The following is a 19,217-nucleotide window of genomic DNA, read 5'->3' on the forward strand; positions in this document are numbered from 1 at the left end:
CCAGGATTAAAAGGAGCAGTTAATTTTAGTTTGAGACTTTCTAAAATAAAATTTACTTTTATGACATGAATTTATTCAGTTTATTCATTTAATGTTTTGGGAAGACATTTTATTAGACATTTTTCTATAAATAATTTCATTTATGAAATATGAGGTCTCTTGCCGAATTTATTTTTATGAAAAACACGTAACACTCATAGCCTAAGGGAAGGGGGTGTTACAGCTTGGTGCGGGAATAGTACATTGAATTCTTGCTCAAGTCTAGAGCACTTTGACTATTACAATGTACCTTATAGTCTTCTTGACTAATCCCTAGTTCTTGGAGAAGACGTTTCATCCACAACATTATTTTCCCAGCTTCTGCTACGATAATATACTATGTCTCTGTTGTTGATAAAGTAACACACTTCTGCAATTTGGATTGCCAAGATACAGCTCCTCTTGCAAAGGTGAAGAGAAATCCCTAAGTAAATTTCCTGCAATCCAGATCTCCTGTCATATCTGAATCAGTATAGCCTTCCAAAACTAGTTTAGCTCTCCTAAAACAAAAGCATATCTTCGATGTACCTTTCAGGTACCTGAGAATCCACTTGACTGTTTTTCAATAATCATTTCCTAGATTTGAAAGAAATCTACTCACCATGACTACAACATGAGCAATCTCTGGTCTGGTATAGACCATTGCATACAACATGTTTCCTACTGTTGAAGAGAATCGGACTGCTTCCATTTTTTCAATCTCCTTCTTTGAAAAGGGACATGAGCTCTTGCTCAACTTGAAGTGGTTAGTTAGTAGAGTATTAAATGGTTTTGCATCACTCATGTTAAAACGTTTAATTATCCGTTCAACATATTTTTGTTATGATAGCCACAACCTTTTGGCTTTCCTATCACGAACATTCTTCATGCCCAAAATTTGCTATGCTGGGCCTAAGTCCTTCATGTCAAAGGATTTAGATAGTTCCTTTTTTAGTTTGTTAATCATGGACCTATCCTCACCAATAATTTACATATCATCAACGTAAATGAGTATGACAAACTTATCATCCTAGAATCTTCGAATATAGACACACCGATCTGTAATAAGTCTCTTGTAACTAAGACTCATCATGAATGAATCGAGCTTCTTGCACCATTGCCTCGGCGCTTGCTTGAGGCCATAGAGACTCTTTTTTAGCTTGCAAACTAAGTGATCCTTCCTTGGAGCTTCAAACCATTATGTTTGATCCATATAGATTTCCTCCTCCAAATCTGCATGAAGAAAGGTTGTCTTCACATCCATCTGTTCTAATTTCAAATTCAAACTAGCTACCAATGATTGACATCATCTTCACTATCGAAGAAAATATCTCATCAAAATCGATTCCATTCTTCAGTTGGAATCATTCGACAACCAATTTGCGCTTGTGTTTGATCAGTTTTTGTGACGCCCCGACTCCCACGTACAAAAAATAAGGGAATCGTGACGTCAGGATGGTGACAACACGGTCACACATCCCAACGAAGTGCCAGTGTGTGTACATGCAACAGTGTACAAATAAAATAACGCAGCGGATAGTATAAATAAGTCAACTAAGTACCAGAAATTTAAATACAAATATTCAACACAATTTATCTTCAAAAATATACAGTCATCTCAAATATAATACAAAAGGTAAATACATAAATTGATAAAAACATAACTCACTAAACAGGAGCAATCCAGATCACTCCTCCAACGGAGCCAAGCTAAGGCTCGTCATCATCATCTACATCAAAATCTGCGATACCATAAAATGGTACCACAGGTAAGTATAAACCAAACAACTCTCGGGATAAAAATACATTAATGCAACCAACAATATAACAAAATACATTTAGCCATAAAATACCATTTTTTCCCAGAAAAATGATTATTTCCAACACACGCAAAAAATCTCATTTTGGCCCAGAATATCCGTAAAACATTTTTCCATAAAATGATTCACACAAACAACCCATTTATCGGACACTATAGGCGGGAATCACAGGTGGGACTCTACCACCGTCCCTGCTTACCACCATCCCTACCGCGTGCACCGTAGGCGGGAATCACAGGCGGGACACAACCACCATCCCTGCTTACCACCATCCCTATCGCGTGCACCGTAGGCGGGAATCGCAGGCGGGACTCTACCACCATCCCTGCTTACCACCATCCCTACAGTTCCTTTACACACAATGAATACTTAACAGAGCACTGTAGGCGGGAATCACAGGCGGGACACAACCACCATCCCTGCTTACCACCATCCCTACAGTCTCTTTTCCTTTTACTCACATGAGAATCCAATTCCAATAAACACATGAACATGTATGCAATCATGCGAAAACCCAGTTTTCTTTACAAACATGATCATGCATGCAATATACGATGTACATGAACAAGCCAAAACCAACAACCACAATTCACAATGCAAACAAACACACAACTCCGTCCACAATCCATCCGACCCCCGAAACTCCTCGGACTCAGTCCGGTAAAACAAACCAATTCACAGATAATATGTGTTAGTGCAAAAATATATTTAAATCACGAAAGTTCTTTAAGGAAAATACTTACAGTGCAATATAACAATTTCCGAAGGATTACGAAGTTGAAAAATGCGACGTTTGAGCAACACCACAGTGTAAAATACACTGTGGCCATGGGTCACAAATACCAACTTTCAAACGGAGGCAAACAAAGACCCAAAATTGATAGGGTAGGGCCTAGGGAGGTCGGTGAAACCAATGGTGGTGGTGGTTTGCCGTGGGTGGCGGCGAAATGGGAGGTAGAAGACCAAAATGTCCAAATCGAAAATGTAGATGGTGGAGCTTCACCGGTGACGGATCGGAGGTGGGGTTGGGTCCAATGGGTTGCCAAGAGGTCGAGGATTAAGTGGTAGGAAGATGGTGGCTGGAGGTGGCGCGACGGCGGCGATGGAGCGAAAGTGACGCCGCGGCTTGAAGGGCTACTGGTGGTTAACGGCGGCGCGGATGGAGGTGAGGTTGGTGGGGTGAGGTCGCCGGCGGCAGGGGAACACAATGGGGTGGGCGGTGAAGGCCACCGCTGGCTCACGGCGGCGCTGGCGTGAAAGTGGCCCGCGGCTTCGTGGGGGCTACCGGCGATGAGGTAGGGGCTGGGATTTGGGGGGTGAGATCGCCGGAGGGAGGGGGAGCTGGTCGGTTGGGCAGTGTCGACCACTGCCGGCGCACGGCGGCGGGCTGGGGGAGAGGAAGAACGGACGGAGAGAGAGGGAGGGAGAGGGAGTTGCGCGCGGGGAGAGGAAAAATAAAGAAGAAAAAAGAAAAGAAAGAAAAGAAAAGGAAGGAAAGAAAATGGAGGGAAAAGAAATGAGATCCAATCCTCATAACTTGGGTCACAAAAATGATCCAACGGAGATGATTTTAAAACCACAAGTTAAATAAAATAATTTAAACGTAATGGTAAAGTCAAATTGAAATAATTAAATCCCACAGTAATTAATTTAAATATTAAAAGTAATTTAAATGCATAACAATAAATAAATATTTGGAAAGCACATAAAAATAATCTTCACCAAATTAAAATCATAGAAATAAACTTACTAAAAATCCAACCAATTTTAAAATAAGAGGATAAATTTTTGAACAATAAAAAATAATCCTTCAGTAAAAATACACTAAAATACGGGGTGTTACAGTTTTCCTTGGCTATCTTTCATCAGCTTGAATACTCATTTGTTCTTTAAGGCTTTCTTTCTTTCAGGAAGTTTCACCAACTCATAGGTCTGATTTTTCTACAAAGAACTCATCTCTTTTTGCATTGCCTGCACCCATAGGCTTCTATCAATATGAGTTTAAGTTTTCTGGAAACTCTCCGACTCCCTCTCATCAGTAAGCAGAATATAGTCTGATTCTGTATATCTCTTAAACGGAATCAATAGGCAGTCTCTTGCTGATCCTTTTGGTTGAGCTTCATCAAACTAAGAAGATTCATCACCATCTAACCCTTGTGGTGGTACACCAACTTCTAGTAGAGACGATTCTTGTTCTCCCTGCTCGACACCCTGAGCTCATTCTTCTGCTTCTAGATCTCGATCTTGTATATCCTCATTATCTGTGGCGAACTATAATGGTATAGGATCTGGAGTAAAGTAACTAAGCTTGACTGACATTGAGGAAGCTTCAGTTCCTATGTACTGGTTTTCATGTAACACAACATCCCACTTCTGAAAATTCTCTTTGTTACTAGATCTCATAACTTGTATCCAAATTCTTCATCTTCATAACTAACAAAGATACATGGAGTTGACTTAACATCAAGCTTCTGTCTCAGCTCCTTGGATACGTGTGCAAAAGCTTTGCACCAAAACACTCTCAGCTGAGAGTAAGAGACATCTTTTCCAGACCAAACATTCTTAGAAACTTCAAATTCCAATGGTGTAGAAGGTGATCTGTTGATCAGGTAACATGCAGCACGAACAACTTCACCCTTGAATGGTTTTGGTAATTTGGTCATACTGAGCATGCATTTTGTTCTTTCAATGATGGTCCAATTCATTCTTTCAGCTATATCATTGTGCTGAGAGGTATATAAGACCGTCTTCTCATGTCGAATACCGTGATCAGCGCAGTATGCAGCAAACCTTTTGGAAATATATTCTCCTTCATTGTTCATTCTCAGGCACTTTAACTTCTTTCCCATCTCTCTTTTCACTAAAGTGTGGAAACTCTTGAAGTGCTCGAAGACCTGATCCTTTGATTTCAAAACATATACCTAAACATTTCGTGAAGTATCATCAATGAATGTCACAAAATATTTATTACATCCCAATAACTCTTCTTCCATTGGACCACATACATCAGAGTGTACCAGACTCAACAACTCTGATCTTCTCTTCATAGAGGAATTAAACGAGATTCTGCATTATTTGCCAAACAAACAGTACTCACAAGGGTTTAACATTATTCCTTTAGCAACTTTGATGAATGCTTTCTTCACAAGCGTATTCAACCATTTCTCACCCATGTGTCCGAGTCTCTCGTGTTGCAGATTCGATGATGCCTCATCTTCCACTATATTGAGGCTATCAAAACCGATCTTCACATGGGTCTTGTACAACGTACTGCAAATATGTTCTCAGGCGACAACCATGGCACCTTGTGACAGCTTCCAAGTGTCTTTGTTGAAATAACTATCATAGCTCTGTCGATCAAGAGCTATTCTAGAAATTAAGTTGAGCCGAAGGTCAGGAATGTGTCGAACATCCTTCAACACCATGGTGCCACTAATGTTGATTTTTATTTGCACTTCACCAACTCCCAAGATCTTCGAGGAACTGGCATTCCCCATCCTTACCGTACCAAAGTCTCCTACTTTGTACGTAGTGAAAAATTCACTATGGGAAGTAGCGTGATATGATGTTGTTGTGTCTACCACCCACTCAACATTGTGGCTTGCAATATGCAGACATGTCTCGTCACTAGTGGAGAGTATTGCCACATCTCCCGAAAGAGTGACAAGAGTTTCACCATCTTATTTTTTTACCTTACTGCTTTGACTTTACTCCCTTAAAACTTGCGGCAGTTTTTCCTCATGTGGCCTTCTTTACCACAATGGTAACACTTCATGTTACTCATCTACTGGTTCCTGCTACTATTAGACCTTCCACGTGGCTGAGATTTCCCTCTGTTTCTACCTCTACTTCTCCCTCTATCATTACCTTGAGGCCTTTCTCTACTCTCAGTGACTAGGACGTGAGACTGATTCATACCCGTTTACTTTTGTCTAGCCTCCTCATTAAACAGGGCATCTTTAATCATCGTCAAGGTAAGTTTGTTATCTAGAGTAGAGTTACTTAGGAAGACCACCAGCGTCTCTCAACTATTAGGTAACGAGCTGAGAAGTAGCAGAGTTTGTTCTTCTTCACCAAGATTCAACTTGACGGACTCGAGCTGGTTAACTAGGTTTCGAAACTCGCTAGTGTGCTCGGCAACAGAGGTGTCGCCCTTCAATTTCAAGTTAACAAACCGTCTCATCAAGAGGGCCTTGTTTTGAGCAATCTTAGCTTGATACATATCCTCCAGCTTTTTTCAGAGGTTATATGCATCTGTCTCTTGGGCCACGTGGTGAAAGACACTTTGGTAGATCCATTACCTGATCTAACCAATAGTCTTCTTGTGCATCTTTTTCCACACTTAATCTATAAATTCATCTGGCTTCTTTCCTTCATTTTCCAATGGGTCAAACAAATCTTTACAGCTCAAGAGATCCTCCATCTGATATCTCTAAAGACTATAGTTTGAGGTAATCAGCTTTATCATAGCGCTTAATGCTGAATCCTCCATGGATTTAAACTAATTCTAAGTACAAAATGCAAGTATAGGATCTTAGAGGTGAAATATCACAAAATGGACAACATCGTTGTGTCCGAAATGCCTGATTTTGTTGGAAACGAGTCTTGTATAGTCAAAATCGAACATAGATAGAACAAGGATAAGTAAAAAAAATAAAAACAGGAACTCTGTAGCGTGGAACTCGTAAACGCGTGTGTTTCACGTGCCTTCTAGAGTCTAGAAAGCGTGGGTGCGTGGGATTCACGCGCCGAAGCCTCTCTGGAGCGCGTGGGAGCGTGCATCTCACGCGCTTGACCTTTTCCTAGAGCGCATGTGATGCGTGTCGAGAGTGGACTTCACTTTCTGACCTTCAGGCAGTGGGTAGGGGAGCGTGTAGCGTCCATTCGGCATCTGATTTTCACCGCTTTTCTTGTCTCGCTAGGACGAAGACAGTGGTTTGCTTAGAATTGCAAACTAAGCAACACACTAAAAACGAGTTTTCTATAAAAAAGCTCATTCCAACAATCGCTCTAATATCACTTGTTGGAAAAATCAACACAGTAAAATGAATAAAAGCAAAAATAAAATAGCACACCACGCACACAATGACATCAAGAATTTAACGTGATTCGGCAACTGCCTACATCTACAGAAAAGAGCTTCACTAATAAATAGTGGAACACAAAAAAATATTAAAGAATAGGAGAATCACACTACACTCAACTCAACTCAACTCTCATTTTTCTCTCAGAGCTCTCATGTCTCTCTCTCTCTTTTCTCTTCTTACTTGGTGTATCTGAGGCTCTCGCTGGGAGTCTCAATTTATAGGCAAGCATACTATCTCCTCACATGTATGAATGCATTCAATTTGCATTCAATTTGTAATTGCAAATGCAGTTACCTGCTGAGCAGCCATTGTGGATTGTTTGGCATGGACTTCAACATATCCAAAAAACAGTCGTCAAGTGTTCGGCTTATCTCGTATATAATTGCAAACAAATTCTGAATTATGATGCCATAGCTAAGAGCCTGGATTGCTACATTTTAAAAACAGTCCTCAAGGGCAGGATTGAACATGAGTATAAACAATGGCCAACAAAAGGCAAAATCAAAATGGAATTTTCACATGGGAGTTAAATCCACAAATTACAGTTCAACAGAGACCAAAGTATCGCACATATATATCTAACAATTTGAAGTGAATGTTTTTTCTGGCTTTCATGATGCCAGATGACGTTGACTACTAGGGAGGTACTCGTTGAAAAATCTGATGACGGTGGGGTGGGTGATAGAGGAGTGCAGTGCAACTAAGGAACAACGTGGATTGCGGAGGAATGACGAATGTGAAAGTGAGGTGCTAAAATGGCTAATAAGTAAATCAGCTTATGGGAGAGGGAGGCGACTGGAACCTAATCAAATATGGGATGTTTGAGAATGACGAACGGAAGTCTGCTCTTCTCTATCTTCTCCCATTTTACTTTTTTGAGAATTTTTTCATTTTACTTTTTTTTTTTTTTTTTTTGTTTTAAAAAGAATTGACATGGTGGAATCGTGTGCAACTTCGTATATAAACTCGCCTGTACGTAGCGGGACTTAACATAATGTTTTAATTACTCTACCGACTACTAAGTTACCAAATCTTTAATTCAAGAAGTTAGCTGAATTTGAGGAATGTACTTGGAATGAATGATCAAAACAGATGTTGTGATCCAATGCTGGGAGCACCCAAAACAAGGAAAATGGATCAACTCATAGACCTTGATCCAGGTCCAAATTATAGATTTCAAGATTATAGATTTTTTAGGTTCAATAGGCCAAAGTTTGGACACTTATTCAATTGTTTTAGCCTTAATTTTGTCTATGATCATAAACTCTAATACTTTGCCAACAAAAGAGAAGATATGTCCAGGGGTATATTGTTCTCGATCAACAGGTACCCTCGGATCAGATGCGGAGAAAGTATTTCTCATATTTCAAATTCTCGACTAGGGAAAACAATGAATTCTACTAAATATAATTATTTTTGCGTACTTTTTATACACTCCACTGATGTGATTGGTCAAAATAATTTTTTATATTAAAAAAATGGTACAACTAATCATATTAATAGAGTACAGAAAGAATACACAAAAGTGACTGCACATAAAAATTTTTGATAACGTTATTTGACTTTTATCGTGGTGCCCCAGTGTCCATTGTATTAAAAGGGTGGCATGCATTGAATAGATGAGAAAAGATTGGGACCGAATGGGTGTGAAAAACATTTTTCCAGCGGCCAATAACAAACAGACACGTAGGCAATCTATTCATCACTGAAATGCACCCGCATGTATGAGAAAAGATGTCCACTCTCCCTCCCATCTTCACTCTCCCTCTGCCGCCCAACCCTCTCCTTTCTCTCCCTCCCATCAACGATGCTCCATGCCAATGGACCCACGCCGAAGCCCTCTCGAGCCCATCTGCACTCCTTCACGCCGAAGTCCAATAGAAGACCAACACACCAGCTAAGAGGCTAAAAATGAAAAAAGTGGTGGAAATGCTTCACGAAATAAATGGCAACTTCTTGTAATCTGTTTGAGTTGGCTAAACAAATGAAATTAAGTAGTGGGTTAATGTAATCAAGAGAGCCCTCGAAAGAGTGAGGACTACTTGAGTTTTTGTATCACACATTAGGCTAGCATTGAAGTGCTGAAAAGAACAAGCTGGATGCTCTGATTTTTTTGTGCCCAAATGCATGTCCAAATTCAATTATTAGTTTGCTACTGATCAAAGTTCCATGCCAAAGCCCAACAGAAAACCAAATTGAAGACCAATGAAGGAAATCGCACAAAGTATGGACCAAACAAAAATTTTTTTTACCTTTCAAACTTTGAAGACAATGTTTTGGGGCTTCCTTTGGCATCGGCGTCAAGTGTAGGTGGGGGGGGGGGGGGGGGGGGGGGGGGGGAGAGGGGGAGAAAGAAGGAGAGGACTGGGTTTTTTTTTTTTGGGGCTTCTATCAACGGTGGAGGAGTGTAGATGAGAGGGAGAGAAATGAGAGGGCTTCGGCGTGGAGGAGTGCAGATGGGCTCGAGAAGGCTTCGGCGTGGATCCGTCAGCGTGGAGCGTCACAGATGGGAGGGAGAGAAAGGAGAGGGCTGGGCAAGAGAGGGATAGTGATGATAAGAGGGAGAGTGAGAGTCTTTTCTCATACATGTGAGTGTATTTTAGTGATGAATAGATCGCCCACATGTCTATTTGTTATTAGCTGATGGAAAAATGTTTTTCACACCCATCCGGCCCAAGCTTTTCTCTAAATAGATTCCAATAACTCTTTAAAAAGTTCAAAATCACAATGTTATCTTGTATGCCACCAAAAGATTTTCTTTTGCTTTTGCTTTTTTGGCTTTTAGATCAACAGGAATGCTAAGTATAGTCCAAGTCCACGAGTCTTCCGCACTTTTTTTAAAACAAGAAAAAGTGAAGCCCAATATTAAAATGTGAATCACGTCTTAAATTTATCTATTTTAAAAAAAAAAATGCTTAAGATTTGTACATTTTAATACTGTACAAATCAATTCTTTTAAATTATTATTATTATTTAAGAAATAAATATAAAATGGAGCAAATAAAAGCAAGAAGTGAATTCCCCCGAAGAAGTTTGCCCTTCAAGCCTTGAAAATTCCTTTCCTTTGGAAAAAGATTCAAGTAGTCCTAATTCTGGTAAAGGCCGTCGTCTTACCAATTGAATCCTTGAGAGGCTAACATTGTACAATTTTTCCTTACCATTTTATTCGATCCGGAAGATTAAGGGTGTGTGTGGATGTTGAAGTAAATTGAGTTGAGTTGAGTTGTGATGATAAAATATTATTAGAATATTATTTTTTAATATTATTATTATTTTAAAATTTGAAAAAGTTGAATTGTTTATTATATTTTGTATTGGGATTTGAAAAAGTTGTAATGATGAGTTGAGATGAATTAAGGTGAGTTTGGTAACCAAACGAAACCTAAAAAAAGGGGTTCAAAGTTCAAACCGACAATACTTTGCATATATACACGTTACGCCACCACGAAAAATGGGAAGTGTGGGATATCGTACTCAACTAATCAAATCTACCCCTAAAATACGTATTGTTTAGATACAGAAATACTTTCAATTCGTCTCATCATTATAATTTTTTTAAAATTTTCATATAAAATGTAATAAACAATTCAACCTTTTCAAATCTCAAAACAAAAATAATATTAAAAAATAATATTCTAATAATATTTTATTCAATTATTTAAAATCATCTTATCTAACTATATAAACCAATCCCAACGTAAGAACCAAAATGGTCTCAATTTAGCTATTTGTCGTGTTGAAGATAAAAATATGTTGAATTATTAAAGCCCATCAAAATAGGTATGAAGTGATGGCCTGAAAAATACAGAGACTCAAGTGGGGCATCAATTACAAGAAGAAACTTAATATTGAGAGGAAGAGATTTTACCTTCTCCCTCTTCCTTCTTGTTTATATGAATATTGTTACAGAGAATTTCAGAAAACATAAGGGTTTGTACAAATCACCGTATGTAGTGGATTTTACCTCTCAATTCATGAAAGCAAGTTTAATGTCGAATCACATATATTATTATTGTCTCATTTTATTTCTATTTTTCTACTCTTAATCTATGGATGAGCAATCCATGTGATCATCTTGTTCACTTCCGATCACCTGAAAATGCACTATCAAAATAAATGCTTATTTATTTTTAACTAATTACTCGTATTCATCACAAATAACTCAACACATAAATATACTTATTATGTTATCCAATTTTTATTTAATTTTTTACGCATCTTCTTCAATACAATAACTCACCCCTCCCACGGCATATTCTTGAATTTATGAACTTATATCAGATAAAAGAATTATTTATCCAAACAAATAAATTAAGCTTAGATTTTTGTCACAATTTTTTTAATTCATCTTATTTAATCATTACAATTTTTTCAAATTTTAACAAAAAATAAAATAAATAATTTAATTTTTTAAATTATAAAATAAAAAATTATATTCAAAATATATATTTTAATAATATTTTAATTAATTTTTAATTTTAATTTCAACTCGGTTCCAAAAATAAATAAATTAAACCTAACACATAAGACTAAAATTAAGTTTTGTTAACTTTTTCAATTTATTTCAATTTATTATTATAATTTTTTTAAAATTTTAATATAAAATATAATAAATAATTTAATTTTTTTAAAATTTTAAAATAATAATAATATTAAAAATTAATATTTTAATTATCATTTCAATTAAACTCAATTCAACTCAAAATCTGACTTTAGTCTATAATCCTAGTCAGACCACAGTCAGACACGCGCAACGTAAAAGACGTATTTAATACAACACTGGTCCTCTTTACCTTACGTACTTCGCTTCCGCTTCCCTCAGAATCTAATCCATGTTTTTATTCCCTCCATGTCCCCTCAGTCTCAATCCAACGGCTCCCACCACTCCTTTACTTCAAATCTAAATCCCCACCCTCTATGTACCTCCATACTCTAATTCCCTTCCTCTCGTTTTCAATGCCATACCCACTCTCTCCCTCTCACTCGTTCAGATCTGATCTGAGCCTCCATTTTCTATCTTTCTTTCTCTCTGCATCTCAAAACCAGCAAAGAAACTACACATTCAGCAGGAAGCATTGCCTGCTAGCTCGCTCGCTTGCTTCTACAGGCTTGAATTTTGTATTCCCGTCTTTGTGCTTTGGCAATGGTGGAGGCACAGACATGGACGACGCGGCGGATGAGCAACCCGAGGCTGGAGACCGGCGCAAACGACCAAGTGCTGGACATTCCTGTGACCCCACCGGGGGATGTTCGCAACAACAACATGAGCTGGTCCTACTTTTCCTTCTCGCCTAACCTTATGACGGCCATGATCATCGCCTCCTGGTACTTCTCCAACATCGGGTACTTCTTCTTAACAAGTACCTCCTCAGCTTCTACGGCTTTCGCTACCCCATTTTCCTCACCATGCTCCACATGCTCTCCTGCGCCGCCTACAGCTACGCTGCCATCAACTTCGTCGATCTAGTCCCGCTCCAGCACATCCACTCCAAGCGACAGTTCCTCAAGATCCTCGCCCTCAGCGCTATCTTCTGCTTCTCAGTCGTCTGCGGCAACACCTCCCTCCGCTACCTCCCCGTGTCGTTTAACCAGGCAATCGGCGCCACGACGCCTTTCTTCACAGCCATATTCGCCTTTGTCATCACGTGCAAGAAGGAGTCCGCCGAGGTCTACCTCGCCCTCCTTCCCGTCGTCTTCGGGATCGTCGTGGCGAGCAACAGCGAGCCCTTGTTCCACTTGTTCGGATTCCTCGTCTGCTTGGGGTCCACCGCCGGCCGCGCATTGAAGTCCGTTGTACAAGGAATTATCTTAACCTCCGAGGCCGAGAAGCTCCATTCCATGAACCTGCTCTTGTACATGGCTCCCATGGCCGCGATGATTCTATTACCGTTCACGCTTTACATAGAGGGCAATGTGGCCGCGGTCACGGCCGAGAAGGCCAAAGGAGACCCCTTTATAGTCTTCTTGCTGATTGGGAATGCGACCGTGGCGTATTTGGTAAACTTGACGAATTTCTTGGTGACCAAACACACCAGCGCGCTGACTCTCCAAGTGTTAGGAAATGCCAAGGCGGCGGTGGCGGCGGTGGTCTCCGTTCTGATTTTCAGGAACCCCGTTACGGTCATGGGGATTACGGGTTTCGCCGTTACCCTAATGGGCGTGGTGCTCTACAGCGAGGCCAAGAAACGTTCCAAGGTTACCACTCATTAACAGAGAAAAAAAATAATAAAAGAAGAAAAGAACTGAAAATCAAAAAAGATTTTCACTTTTGAAATTGATTTGCCTTATTTTGTTCTTCTTTAAATGATTATCGGATTTTTATGTTTCAATATATATTTTTTATTAATGGAAGGAAAGGGGAATTTGGATCAAAGTGAGATGTGGAATTGGATTGTATAGGAATATGATGGTGGAGAAATGGAAAGGGGGCCCTTTCTTTTCTTTTCTTTTAATTTTTGTCTCAATTTTTGGGCTATAATTGGGGGAATGGTTTAAGAGGAACAGGAAGAAGTTTCTCTTTGTATACCTTTCCCCGTGTGTAACCTTACATAAATGTTTTGATGCATTTTGAACATGTACCATTAAATCTTAGTGCATTTTTGTGGGGAGGAAAAGTCTCCGCCACTTTATTTGGTTAATAGACTTTCTCTGCTGTTATAATTCCGGCTTTTGCTCTGCCCTTACGCTTGCCCATTCTTTTTCAGCATTCAGATATGTTCGTGTTTGTTGGTTTTGGTTTCTTTTCTTTCTTCTTATTCTTCGTTGGGTGAAGTTTTTGCTTGTTTGTCTGTTTTCATCACGGTTCTTTTATTCCTTAATTTCTCAATTTTCATGTCAAAGGAGTCCTTTACTGCTTGATTTCTAGCTCCTGGCAAAAGTTTCAGATTTTTCACTGTCACTTAGGATGGTGCAGTTAATGAATGGTCTCTATTAAAAGCTTCCAAGGAATGGATTCGAGAGACGAATATAAGTTTTAGCAGTCTCAACCAGCAACCTTGGATCCCAATCGATCCATACAGTTAGTTTCATGGTAGTTTGAAGTCATTGCTAAGCTTCTTGCATTTGACAGCAGGAATGAGGGCAAGAAGCCAAACTTGTTGAGAAATAATCTCACATAGTCTGTGGACAAGGTCTTAGGCATATTTATAAAAAATGAACAATCATTTCTTGTAGAATCGGTTTTATGAGATGAGTTAGGTTATGAATTTTTTTATGGTATCAAAGTTTGTCACAGGACGAACGAGAGTCTACACTACTTACCTTATGACAAGGACTAGAAAAAATACTGATATGCACGTTAGGGAGGATACTGAGGAATAATCTTACATGGCCTATGGCTAAGGTATTGGATATGTTTATAAGAAATAAGTAATCTTCTCTTGTAAAATCAATTTTATGAGATGAGTTAGGCCATGAATTTCTTCAAAACTGTTGACTCCAATAATCTCATTTGAATTAGTATTACTTGCTGGAAGTGAACGCCATAAAAGTTCAATTGATTCTTGAGTGCTTGTGAGAAAAAGACACGTTTTATTGGTACTTTTTGATATGAGTGGATAAAACAAAGTCAGATGAGTACTGTAGAGTTACCCTGTTTAGTCTACGAATCTGTAATTATTGGTACCGGTATAACATGCATCGTGTGCATGGCACTGACTGTGGCTGTGATCTTAGGTACTTTTTGGTTATCCTTCATTTTTTCCCCTTCTTCTTAGCTGTCATTTTCTTGGGCTATATCTTCCATTTGTCATGTAAATTGCTGAGAATACTTTGACAGTCATAAATTAGTAATGCTATTTTTCAGTTTAAATTTTATGATCCCCAGTCACATTAGTTGCTGTTATATTACATTTTTAAGTAGTTTCCTAAATTGATTACTTAAATAAAAGATGAAAAACAACATTTTTCACAACCCTCTTTCCGGAACAGAAACTGCATGCCCTGCTTGCTTGAGTACCTGTCTAAATGAATCTGCATCGGGTCCATGTCGGTGGATGTTAACTTTGAAGGTCACATTCAGTTTTAGGGTGTCTCAACTGATTGTCACGTTGTTTGCTACGCTGCAATGCGTGTGTTCTGATGTTTTGGGAGTGGGCAGAGTCATGGTGTCTTGGTGCATTTCCATCTGCATCGTGGAAGAGACATGGACAGGTGCAGAGTACTTGCTTAATTTTTGGTGGTGGTTGAAATTTCTTTCTCATCCTTTTCCTAGTTTAAGTTTCATATATTGCGTTAATTAGAGAGTAAGATGAATTATTTGGTACAACTCTTCTCTCTCTCTCTCTCTCTCTCTCAGGTTGAAACTTCAACAACTAAATTATCCCATACCCAGGGATATTTGTTCTGTTTACTTAATTAGACCAAAAAAAAAAAAAAAAAGGAAAAAGAAGAAAAATCCAGCCCCGGGGATATTTGTTCAAGCTCAATCCGGCAGGGAGAAGCGTGTTCTGTGTCTTGGGTTGGCAGAGGTTGGCTTCTTGGGGATTGGCTCTATTTGATTTGGCTTAAACATAAAACATTAAGTTTGACTGCTACAACAGAGCAGTAGTTGGTCAATTGCCCTGCCAATTGTCTTAATTAGGCACCCCTTCTCAGAAGGAGTCCCATTCCCCGCTCACCTCTCTCTCCCTCTCCCCTAAATAAAACGGACAACTAATTTTGATTGTTGTTCAAAGATTATGATTTTCTATGATTTTTTTTTTTTTTTTTAACACTTGGAAGAGAGGAGTTTCGAACTCTAGAATCCATTTTAGAGGCTGAGGGCTATGCATAGTTATCCCAATATAATGGAATCCGCTTAACTAACTTTCGAAAAACCGATAAAAATAACTGATTTTACTATTCTAAGAAAGTCTAATTATGCATGCATAGTTATCTCCAATGTTTGTTGCAATTCTACCTAGATTTAGCCATCTCGTACATGCCCCCGTCGGATATTACTTCTCAAAAATTTCGACAAGGTGATCAACAAAAGAGAATCAATCTGATAAAAGAGAGCTTCTGGATATGAAGGCCTTTACTCCTTTCTTAGTCCTTGCTATTGCAGCAACTCTTGCCCCATCAATTCTGGCCAAGGAGTTCTTGGTTGGTGACAGCACGGGTTGGACCATCAACTACGATTACGAAAGTTGGGTAAAGGGAAAGGAGTTCCATGTCGGTGACAAACTTGGTAAATTAAACTCTCTTTTTTTATGCAATAATTAACAAGGAATGCTCTACTATTTATCTTGATTCTTATCATCCTCAATTACAGCGGTTGATATGACATGTTTTGGATAGTTGAACAAAGAACAACATTTCAAATGTTTTCAATTTTATTAATCTCACTCATTTGTTGATGGAAAAATGGATGACATCTTGGTGCAGTTTTCAAGTACCCGAAGGGAATCCACAATGTCATCCGAGTTGATAATGCTACTGCTTACGAGAATTGTTTGGCATCCACTGAAACTGAGACCCTGAGCAGTGGAAACGATGTAATAACCCTTACAACCCCAGGAAAAATATGGTACATTTGTGGGGTTTCGAGGCATTGTGAAGAGGGAGAACAGAAGATTGCCATTGAAGTGTTGCCTCAAAAACTATCTTCCGGATCAGAACCTTCTCCCAGTACATCCGCATCCAAGGGATCATCTTTTGCACACACGCATCATCATGGCTGGATGATTGCGAATTTTGGCATCCTTGTGATGACCATCATAGTTTAAATTAATGTTGCAGCATTTCAGTTAAATCCCTTGTGTTTATGAATTGGATTCAAGGGTTGTATTTGTATTGGAGTTGCAGGCAAGATTTATTGATTACTACGTTATGAATATCAAGCCATTTGTGCTGGATGATCTTGTGATATTTTTGGTGTTCAAACTAATTGTTAAGATATAAATTAAATAATAAAATCTATCACCTTCCATCAATTTAAACTTTTAAGACAAATGGTGATTTTACCTAATATCATATAACCATTAAAATGATTCCACACTAACCAACTATCCTTCCAGCAGAGCATGCCAACTAGGCTCAGTAACTAACTTTTGAACCAAAATCTTGGCACTAAAAAATGAGAGATTAGATTGGTTTTTACCACTGTTGACTAGAATTACAGAGCGTCCAAAGAAAAAAATAATAAAAATTAAAAAAAGTGTGGTATGTGGAGGTTGTGTGAATAGTAGAAAGTTAGGTAGCGTAAAAATATTATGTGTAAATTATTTTTCAATTAAAAATACGACACTACTTTCGTTAGACTTTCAAGTTTGTTCCTAATAGAAAAAGGAGGTTCAACGTGGAAATGTAAAAAATGCACGTGGTGAGTTCTATTAAAAATACTTAGATTAAGTAAGGGCCAACCTAAATTAATCTTGGATAAAAATTAACAATTTAATAGATGGATTTTGTTATATATCAGCCACTATCTCCCTTTACACCTAACAGTTTTTTTTTTTTTTTTTTTTCATAAGGTATGGGATAGTGAATAATAACTTATGAGAATAATTATTTTTAATGGATTGATGGTAATCCGGTCCTGATGTCTGTTTCCCCTTCTATTACACCATGGAATAGAGAAGTTTTTCCTAAATTGTAGGCGTTTTAAATCTAACTCAATTCATTGAAAAATTAATGCTCTTTTTTCCATTACAAACTGCTAAATCCAGAACACAATGCAAACTTTGGACTCGACACACACACAAAAACCATTCCCAAAAAAATAAAAGATAAAAGAATTTGACTGCAAAGTATTCCAACAAGATTTAAACCATGGCCATCATAAGGATGCCAGAAACAGCAACCATCCACCAAAACGTGGGTGCAAAACGTCCCCTGGCTGCTGAAGTGGGAGAAGGTGCAGATTCTGGAGACACTGGTGTTTGAGGCAACTCTACTGTTATGGCAAGCTTCTGCTTTCCATCCACGCAATGCCTGGAAACGCCACAAATGTACCACTTTCTTCCTGGTGTTGCTAGGATTATTTCATCGTTTCCACTACTCAGGGCCTCAGTGCCCTCAGGTGCCGCACATTCTTGGAAGCCAGTTCCATTAACTCGAAGCACATTGTGGGCTCCCTCTGAGTACTTAAAAACTACACCAAAGAAGTTCATTTGTTCAGCATATTAGCAATGAGAATCGTTAAAAAGAGCTCTAGAATCTGATATACTACAACAACCACGTTAGTCTAAATAGAAAGAGACCACCATTAAAGACATGAGAAAGAGAGTTTAGAGAGGTAATTTACCAAGTTTGTCACCGACATGGAAGTCTTTTCCTTGAGCCCAAGCTTGGTAATCAAAGTTAATGGTCCAACCCTTATCATCACCAACCACGAAATCCGTGGCCAAACTTGAAGGGACAAGAGTTGCTGCAATGGCAAGGATGAAGATGTATTTGGTGGCTGCCATTAATTGAGATTTGAGAATCAGAAGCTCTCTCTCTCTCTCTCTCTCTATATATATCAGATTGATACTCTTTTGTTGGGTTTGTCAGTGCTTGTAGCATGAAGAAGTGCTTTGCCTCGAAGAGTTTCAATTGCGGCCTATTTATAAGTTAAACGACATCTCTCACATATTGATCGACCGTCTCTGGACGGCAAAATGCCAATGCCGAATGGCAGAATATAAGTTCCGAAGAGATGGGTGAAAGTTTTCAAATTAATTATAAAAAGATTAATAAAAAATTAATAAAAAATTAATTTTGTTAATCTGTTCTGTTCCTTGAATACATATTTTGAGGGCTGGCCTGTTCGGCTCAGCTGCTTTGAGCATTTACAAGAACTGATAGGCCTGCAAGAATACATTGTAAGTAATATTAGATATAATTGTATAGTCTTAGATGTGCAAGTTACGTACGCTCTTTTAAAAATTAGTAATACTAGTTATAAGTCTTAAATAGATAAATTTTATACAAGTCATTTGTAAAAAAGTAGATCCCACTAATAAAGAATAGTTTTTTTTAAACTTTTTTTGAGTAGGATCCACTTTTTTACAAGGATTTGTATGAAAATTGTCTATTCAGAATTTGTACAAATCATTTCTCTTTAAAAATATAGCCTATTATAAAAATAAAAATAAAATAAAAAAAGGGTCCCACCATCTTAAAAATGAAAACATGATTGAAAGGGCCATCAACAATTCCTGTGATGAGGCACACGATGAAAATATAACAACCATCGTGTTTTGTTTTGCTTTGCTTGAATGTAATCATATCTACCATTCACACACCATCCCATATGCCATATAAAAGTTTATATATGAACCCATGACACATTTAATACACCACTAACATGAAAGCAAATCAGGTATTA

The 19,217-nt window shown here is 38.3% G+C and overlaps 3 protein-coding genes across 3 annotated transcripts; 2 read left to right on the forward strand and 1 right to left on the reverse strand.

Moving 5' to 3' along the window:
• Positions 1-11,806: 11,806 nt before the first annotated feature.
• LOC121235239 (probable sugar phosphate/phosphate translocator At1g12500) lies at positions 11,807-13,563 on the forward strand. The gene is given in 2 exon segments (XM_041131563.1): positions 11,807-12,267; positions 12,270-13,563. Coding segments are annotated over 2 exon segments (1,065 nt in total). The 5' UTR covers positions 11,807-12,068; the 3' UTR covers positions 13,136-13,563.
• A 2,167-nt stretch (positions 13,564-15,730) lies between these two features.
• LOC121234114 (mavicyanin-like) lies at positions 15,731-16,749 on the forward strand. The gene is made up of 2 exons (XM_041129930.1): positions 15,731-16,094; positions 16,292-16,749. The coding sequence occupies exons 1-2, from the start codon at positions 15,932-15,934 to the stop codon at positions 16,630-16,632; spliced, it is 504 nt and encodes a 167-aa protein (XP_040985864.1). The 5' UTR covers positions 15,731-15,931; the 3' UTR covers positions 16,633-16,749.
• Positions 16,750-17,403: 654 nt separating this feature from the next.
• On the reverse strand, positions 17,404-18,704 carry LOC121235654 (blue copper protein 1a-like). The gene is made up of 2 exons (XM_041132008.1): positions 18,153-18,704; positions 17,404-17,999 (listed from the first exon to the last, which is right to left on the reverse strand). Exons 1-2 carry the CDS (start codon positions 18,313-18,315, stop codon positions 17,671-17,673), a joined length of 492 nt encoding a protein of 163 aa, XP_040987942.1. The 5' UTR covers positions 18,316-18,704; the 3' UTR covers positions 17,404-17,670.
• Positions 18,705-19,217: the final 513 nt, after the last annotated feature.

Source organism: Juglans microcarpa x Juglans regia, chromosome 6D (assembly GCF_004785595.1).
Source record: "Juglans microcarpa x Juglans regia isolate MS1-56 chromosome 6D, Jm3101_v1.0, whole genome shotgun sequence".
Lineage (NCBI taxonomy): Eukaryota > Viridiplantae > Streptophyta > Magnoliopsida > Fagales > Juglandaceae > Juglans > Juglans microcarpa x Juglans regia.

Coding starts and splice junctions, on each gene's coding strand:
- LOC121235654 (XM_041132008.1), bottom strand. CDS start 18,315: ATGGCAGCCACCAAATACATCTTCATCCTTGCCATTGCAGCAACTCTT. Junction 18,000..18,152: donor CCATGTCGGTGACAAACTTG/GTAAATTACCTC, acceptor TCTTTGGTGTAG/TTTTTAAGTACTCAGAGGGA.
- LOC121234114 (XM_041129930.1), top strand. CDS start 15,932: ATGAAGGCCTTTACTCCTTTCTTAGTCCTTGCTATTGCAGCAACTCTT. Junction 16,095..16,291: donor CCATGTCGGTGACAAACTTG/GTAAATTAAACT, acceptor ATCTTGGTGCAG/TTTTCAAGTACCCGAAGGGA.